Source organism: Lactuca saligna, chromosome 1 (genome assembly GCF_052625555.1).
Source record: "Lactuca saligna cultivar CGN05327 chromosome 1, ASM5262555v1, whole genome shotgun sequence".
Lineage (NCBI taxonomy): Eukaryota > Viridiplantae > Streptophyta > Magnoliopsida > Asterales > Asteraceae > Lactuca > Lactuca saligna.
This window is the reverse complement of record NC_136417.1, coordinates 67,028,170-67,036,116: the sequence shown is the minus strand read 5'-3', so window position 1 is coordinate 67,036,116 and position 7,947 is coordinate 67,028,170. Positions and strand designations below refer to the sequence as shown.

At 37.4% G+C, this 7,947-nt stretch overlaps 1 protein-coding gene across 1 annotated transcript; it reads right to left on the bottom strand.

Moving 5' to 3' along the window:
• Positions 1-3,131: 3,131 nt before the first annotated feature.
• LOC144999014 (MYB-like transcription factor EOBI) lies at positions 3,132-4,188 on the bottom strand. Its single transcript, XM_078958682.1, has 3 exons — positions 3,984-4,188; positions 3,728-3,857; positions 3,132-3,627 (listed from the first exon to the last, which is right to left on the bottom strand). The coding sequence occupies exons 1-3, from the start codon at positions 4,102-4,104 to the stop codon at positions 3,186-3,188; spliced, it is 693 nt and encodes a 230-aa protein (XP_078814808.1). The 5' UTR covers positions 4,105-4,188; the 3' UTR covers positions 3,132-3,185.
• Between the last annotated feature and the right edge of the window lie 3,759 nt (positions 4,189-7,947).

Sequence of the window (7,947 nt, the reverse complement as noted above, 5' to 3'; positions counted from 1 at the left end):
TAACGTCAGAGTATCCCAAAATCAATCATAAAAATTATGAAATATGAGGAGCAGTACGATCACGCCTTCGCCTTCCTACAATCATCAGAAGTACCTGAAACAATAATCGATAAATGTAAGCTCGAGGGCTTAGTGAGCTACCTCCAAAATACCAAAGCCATACATATATAACCATGTCATATAAACATATAAGCAAACAACATGCATAATGAGCCATCATTCTGATTGGACTGGCTCACAGGCCATCAGTCTATCTGGACCACTCTCTGATCCTTCAGCACGTCTGGACCACCTCTCAAAGCCTCAGCCTATCCGGACCGCTCGTCGGTCCTTCGGCCTGACTATATGCCCTCCCGGGTCTACAGTGTATCTAGTCCACCCTGGGTATCTTGGCCTACAGCATAAAGTAGGACCTGCCTCAACCCAATCCCCCAAGCCAACAAACATGTGCACATACATATAAACAAATAGTCATGCAGATCTAACAGATCCATAATCATGGCAACCATCCTATAACTAGGATACCGATCTAACCGATCACTAACATAGAAACCATCCTATAACCAGGATACAGATCTAACCGATCTCTAACATGTCAACCACCCTATAACCAGGATACATATCATAAAGCATAACATGCAATAAACCCGGATAAAAATCCGAAAAGCGTTGGCATTGGTGCCTTCGACCCAGTTAGTATAGTGAGGACAACTCACCTCTCAAGTAGCTCGGAATGATAATATTAACCTCCTCCAAATACAGCTCCAACACCAGCATCTATACCCATCAATGATCCAATTCCATAAATTCCTAAATTACCAAAATAACCCCAAAAGTCAAACTAGTCAACCCTTGGTCAAAGGCAAAGTCAACAGTCAAGGTCAACAGTCCAAGTTGACCCAACTCGTTGAGTGCAACTCAATGACTCGTCTAGTCCTTCCAGAACTCGAAGAATCGTGAAGATCCTAGTTGACTTGCCAAGTTCCTAGGCAACTCGTTGAGTTCATGCATGTCTAATTGTCGGGAAAACCTTAACCGACTCGTCAAGTTCTCTTGCTGACTCACCAAGTTCATGTAGAAACCCTTAAAGGATAATCTTCACCGGACTCGCTGAGTTGGCCATGCAACTCGTCGAGTCCCTTCAGTCCTTTCTCCATTCAAATGCTTATAAGTCATCCCAAAGCTCCATATTACAGATCTAAGTTCCTAGGGCATACTTCCTATGCAAACTTGCAAACTTTACGTACATGTAAGTTGCTAAAGGCCAAAATCAAGCTAAAGAAGGGGTTCTTAGTGAGGAAAATGCATTATCTTGCTAAAGCATGAAGCTTTATGACTATAAGAACCAAGATGCGCCTAGATCTGAAGTTGCAACTTTAGATCATGCCCAATACCCGAAATGAATCACCAACATGCTAAAATGGCCATAATCTCAATCAAGGAGAGATCTAGCTAGAAGGAAGTCAAATTAACGACGTGTTACCTTCAAGTGATGCTAAGAGGGAGTAGAATTCAGATCCACAACTTTTCCTTGCTCCAAGCTCCTTGGTCTTCAAGCTCTTCTCACCAAGATCCACCTTCCAAGCTTAATAACACACAAATATGGAGAGTAAATACGATTTAGGGTTTCTGAGCTCAAGGGGGGATGTAAGGGAGGCTAATGACCCTTTAAATAGGGTGTAAAACCCCAGAAATTAGGATTTCATTGTCCAGCACAAACTCATCGAGTTGTGTCCTCTAACTCGTCGAGTTGGTCACTTAAGACACATGGCCAAATTCATTCCTACTCGCCGAGTCAAGGCATCGGACTCATCGAGTAGACCTTTTAAAATGAATATAAGACTATAAAGTTTATACCTGAGAGTCGAGGTGTTACACCAAGTTTGACTTTGAGGGTATTTTTGGTATTTTGGAATTTTAACAAAACTAGTCACATGATAATTGTAGGCAGTTGAGTTGGAGCTTTGCGTTGGGACTTATCTGATCTTATCTTATCAGTTCAACATTCTTGATAGGTGAGTCTCCTCACCATACCAATGGGTCGAAGGCACCAAGGCCGGCCCATTATACGTTATGTGGTACACTAGTTATGTAGTGTTGTGTGTTATATTATCCGGTTACATGTTATATGGTATACTAGTTGTTTTGAGGTACTTGCATAAAAGACCTCGGGGGGTTCCCGAGGCGCTTGGGTGTAAGACCTTGGAGGCTTTCCAAGGCATCCTGAGCAAAGACCTCGGAGGGTTCCCGAGGCACTAGGGTATACGACCTTGGAGGGTTTCCTTGAGTAAAGACCTCGGAGGGTTCCCGAGGCACTAGGGTATACGACCTTGGAGGGTTTCCTTGGCATCTCTAGTCAAGACCTCGGGGGGGGGGGGGGGGGGGGGTTCCCGAGGCAAGGGGATAAGACCATGTCGGGGTTCCCATGCTAATATGGATTATGTGATTATGTGGATTGTGTGGGGTATGGTATGGGAAACTCATTAAGCATTAGCTTACAGTTTGTTGATTTGTTTCAGATACATCTAAACATAATGACAATGACAAAGCTTTTAATGACGCGGCATGCACTATTCGACATTTGATTTGATGGGACACTCTGATATTTGAAATAAAATGTTGATGTTATTGATATTGAAAACAATTAATTGTCATTGTTACTTCATATTTTATGAGAATGTTTTTTTTAATTAAAAATAAAAATTTTATTTGAAAATTTGGATCGTTACACCATTTAAGTAATTTAGTCTAAAAAAATAAATATTAATTAAGTCATCTTTGGAGACGTCTAACAACTACAGGAGACGATATGATATACCCTTGATAATGAAGCACAATTGGAACCAAAATATTAATAACTCAATATATACTTCTTGTCTCATTAATTAAAGCACAGCCACACTGTCAGCGGAGTCTAATTTGGCACCTAAGTAATTCTTTAAGATATGCATAGGGTGATGGGGGTCACTTTAAAAGAAGATTTCGTATCTATGGTGGAAAATATATGTATTTATCTGTAATAATTAGTTTGCAGCAACGAGTCGACTTGGGAGCATTAGATAATTTTCTCTAGACAAAGATAAATTAAAGTTACTAAAAAGGTAAACTTTATTTCATTAAGATAACTTACATCAAGAAAACAATACTGGTACGAGTTATGTGGCTAATTTGGCCACTATTGATGATCAAAATATAGGAGTGGGCATCGTTAGATTCTGCACACAACCTTTGGTTGTGGCTGGATAAAGATCCTCCAAGTTCCACAAGCCATCCCACAAAGTAAAATCCTCATTCATGGTGGTTTCCACCACATGTTGAGAATTGTTAAACACCAAAGGATAAAAGACACTTGGTATTTCATTATTAACCATATCTTGGTGACTCCAAGTTACTTTGTTATCACTTTCCTCGAGCAACAAAAGCACCCTTTTCATGTCTTCGTTTTTTTGTAGAAAAAGCTGTTTTTGTTGTTCTTGTTGAAATTTTTGTCTTTTTAATAAGCGCGTTTTTAGCTTTGCTGACTCCTCTGAACTCATTATTCCCCCCTTCTTTTTGAAATGAGTTCTCCAGTAATTCTTGATCTCGTTATCTGTTCTTCCAGGTAAACTCCGTGCAATTGTTGACCACCTACAAACAAATACCATATGTTTCATAAGACATATGTGTCAAATTGTCAATTGTCGACATAGATAAGTCTTGAAGAAAAATACCCGAAGGAGTCACTCACCTATTTCCCCATCGAGCATGTAGTTCAAGAATAATTCTTTCCTCATGAGGAGTAATTCTGCCTCTCTTTAGGTCTGGCCTAAGATAGTTCACCCACCTTAATCTACAGCTTTTTGCGTTCCTTTTTAGCCCTGTGAACACATAAGATCCATGAAAATTACAACATACTCCATCCATACATACTCATGCAAATTAACGTGTGGTTTTCCATGCAAGAAAAGTTTATATATGATCAGAAAGAGAAAGATAGAACATACCTGTAAGTTTGGCCACAGAGTTCCATCTTCCTTCGCCATGCAGTTTGACATGTTTAATAAGCAACTGATCTTCTTCAGCAGTCCATGGACCTTTTCTCCAAGACACTAAATGCTCTTCCATATTTATGTTTCCTAATGCATTTAGTGTTATTACTTTTGTGATGTAAATATCTTACATAATGCACATATTTATACCAATATAAAACCCTTGTAAAACCATCATCATGCAAACTCATAAGGGTCTCTGTCAAAACCATCCCTTCTTCCATATTCACTTAATATGCATCACCTTACTAAAGTAACCCCACCTGATAAGTCCACATTTACTAAAATATCCTTCGACTAAGTTACACCCCGTCTTATTTAATTTTCTATAAACAGTTACTATTTAAAGGCCATATATAGCATATAATTTGTTAACTAAATACAATTTTTCCATATGATATATCCGTTACAAAATATAATTTGGCCAGCAAATCATAAAGGGTACAGCAAAAAACGTTGGAAATATTTACCTTCTTGGATGCGATTTGTGAGTCTCTCTACAGAGGAATGCAAATGAGGGTATTGTAGGAAATGAAAATTGTTTACATGTTCAATTAATGTAGATGTAATTTAATATTACGAAAAAGAGACAAAAGTAGCAAGTTAAAAGGGCCAAAATAGTTATATATTAATAGAGGCTAATGAGGTTTAGACATGTGTTTTGTTGCTTACTGCTTAAGTCGATAAATCTCGGGTGATCAGTATCGATCTAATTATATTAAATTTAATGATTCTTATTAAGTAATGGGGTGATTAAAATATAACTAAAAAGTAATTAATTAATTTCTAGAAACGCTATATTCCACACGTCACCAACAGAACACATGGTGATTCATAACACGCTTTAGAACTTTAATTTACTTTAATTTTGTGGGTCCGAAGATTTGTTCTTATAATTGTTTTTTGGGGGAAAAATGTATCTTGCTCTCTTTCAAATAATCAAAAGTATGAAATGATACAGATGAAACTACGAAATAATTCAGATGAAAGATAAAATAGGTGATCAATTTTCAAGGCCGTAAGAAAGCCTAGCTAGCAGCAATTCTTGGTCCGCGATACGATACGAGACCGACACGAAGATAAATATGTTTAAATTGAGTTTTTCAACCCGTCAATATGCAACCTGTTTATTGAATGGGCCGTGTTCGGATTTGCAAAAAAAAAGTATCTGGTTGACACGTGACCCGTTTATGTTTTAAACTTAAAACTAAATTTTATATATATATATATATATATATATATATATATATATATATATATATATATATATATATATATATATATATATATATATATATATATATTGTAACAACCCCAAATCTATTCCCGTTACAAACCCTATTTTCACTAACGGAATGCGTCATTATATGTTATTTCTCGGTATTGTTCGGGTCGTCAATAAATAAATATTTAGTTAATTATATGTTTCGGTATTATCATGAGTAATTATAACTTGCGGATGTTAACCCCGTTTAACTAAATAAAGTTATAACTACTTTTCAACCACTTCACCCGGGTAAAAAGTTTTAACCCCGTTAGCATCGGGTAGCCGTGTATCGGGTACAATACCCGAGACATATAAAAACACTTGAACACTTCAATTTGGACTCTTTTACCACTACTACACCTCTCTCTCACTACTTTCTCTCTCTAGACCCAAAATTGACTCCAAATCCGCGAATTTCCGACTTCCAAACGTAAGGATTCATCCCCTAACTTAATCTAATCATACTTTACTGCTTTTAGAGTCCAAAATCATGAGAATCAAGGACCATAAAGGAGTTTACGGCCTAAGAAGCTCCTTAGGCCGCAAACCCCCAAACTCATACCAAAAGCCTTGTTTTTCCTTCTTTTAAGCTTATAGACTAGTTAAGGCATAAACCTAGGGGACTTTGGACACTAAAACACAAGGATTTGACATGTAAAAAGGAGTTTACGGCCCAAGCATGTGCTTAGGCCGTAAACACCTCAAACACCCCATAAACACTTGTTTAAAGCCCCAAAAACTCATCTAGGGTGTTTGGCAATTTAGACTTGACAATAAGGAAGGCTTAAATGCATCAAACAACATCATTTAATGGCAAAAAGAAGAGTTTACGGCCAAGGCTAAGCTTGGGCCGTAAACACCCCTATTTTTATGTCAAACAAGTCCCAAAACCCCTCAAATGCATGTAAGGATTTTAGCTAAGGCCTTTGGAAGTGTGTTGTACCATTAAACTTCACATTTGAGCACAAAATGAAGAGTTTACGGCCAAGGGTGTTCTTGGGCCGTAAACTCCCCAAAAATATATGCCAAATTGTCCCAAACTCACTATATGGCCTTCTAGGATTTATCTAAGGTGTATGAGACTTTGTTGTACCAATAAAACATACATCTTGAAGGGTTTACAAGAGTTTACGGCCCAAGAACAAGTCTTGGCCGTAAACTCCCCAAAAATGTCACAAATTATGATGTTTAATCCCTTAAAATGGTCCAAGACACACACCACTAAATCAAGGAAGTGAAATAAGACCTTAAGCATACACTTTGGAGTGCCACAAGAGTTTACGGCCAAACCTAAGGGGTTTACGGCCGTAAACTCCCAAAGGATGGCTTTTGGGCCATAAACTCCAAGGGAGTGAGCTCGTGGACCCTCCCGTAAATCATTCATGACTTTGTACCACTCCCGGGAACCCCTTCTAGGCCTTAAAACCCCGAAAACGATGCTAGAATGTCCAAATACTATAATGAAAGGCATAAGATGATTAACTTCTTGTAAAATACATATTTCATAGGACATTAGGGTCCTAGGAGGTGCTCAAGAGGTTATTGCATACCAAAAGCTCAATCGACACTTTTACCCGATTTACCCCATTCACCCGATTTCCGCGATTTCAGGTGAGTTCATACCCCTTAATGAACCTTTCAAATGTTTTATATGTTTTAGGGGGGAGATACAAGTTGAATATACACGTTTATGAAAAGTTATACAAAACTATTTTTCAGAATTCAAAGTTAATCACATGTGATTCCCAATCTGTAGTTCAAATCACATGTGATTTATCACTATGCTTTATAAATAAGTCAATTGTTTTCAAAACTATTTTGGATTAACAAACAAGTTTTAAATGTTCCTTTCGTACAATACTTTTGTTAAATAAAACTCTTTATGAGAATGTAATCATACTAATATATTTATATAAGTAAGACTTGAAAGACTTAGGACCGATAGCTCGCCTTATTTCCTGTTTCTTGTTTGATTGTGGACTTAGGGTAGTAGTTATCCATCCGACTGTCATTGATTTCTTAATTATATATCTCATATATTAGTACAGATTTTGAGTACTTCTTAATTCATTAATTACCTGAATCGCTACTTGACTAGAACCACATACACTAAATTAACTATAATGGGTATAGTTAAGGACTCTATCCCTAGTTTCCACTATTACTCTACACTACTATAATTCTCTATATTATGAAGCAATACACTAATAAGAGAATACAATACAAGTTATACGAAAGATTACTACGCTATAATACAAGAGAATGCACTAATCATGAGATAACTCACTAATCCACTACGGGATACTCTATACGCTATTCACTATGCCCGAAGTTTTCCGACAGGAAGACGACACTATATGTATAGATCTATACGGGGCAGACGCTATTACATCCCGACTGATAACTTCAGTCCGAGCCGCTCAGGCCCAGGGATGCTTTTACTCTACTACACTATGCATGACTGGGAAGGTCATGGGGGTTCGCTATTACTCACACTATTGGGAATATACTAGAAAGACACTATAACCGCACTAAAATACTAAAAGAAAGATGAAGTAATATCCCGAAGTAAATAAGTATCTAATACTAAAGGATGCTGCACCACTATTACATACTCTAAGAATAACTCACTATATTACATTACTTAATGTT

Excerpts from the sequence above, each read along its gene's own strand:
- LOC144999014 (XM_078958682.1), bottom strand. The coding sequence starts at position 4,104 with ATGGAAGAGCATTTAGTGTCTTGGAGAAAAGGTCCATGGACTGCTGAA. Across the intron at positions 3,858-3,983 it reads CTCTGTGGCCAAACTTACAG|GGCTAAAAAGGAACGCAAAA; the intron begins GTATGTTCTATC and ends ATGTGTTCACAG. Across the intron at positions 3,628-3,727 it reads CATGCTCGATGGGGAAATAG|GTGGTCAACAATTGCACGGA; the intron begins GTGAGTGACTCC and ends ATTTGTTTGTAG.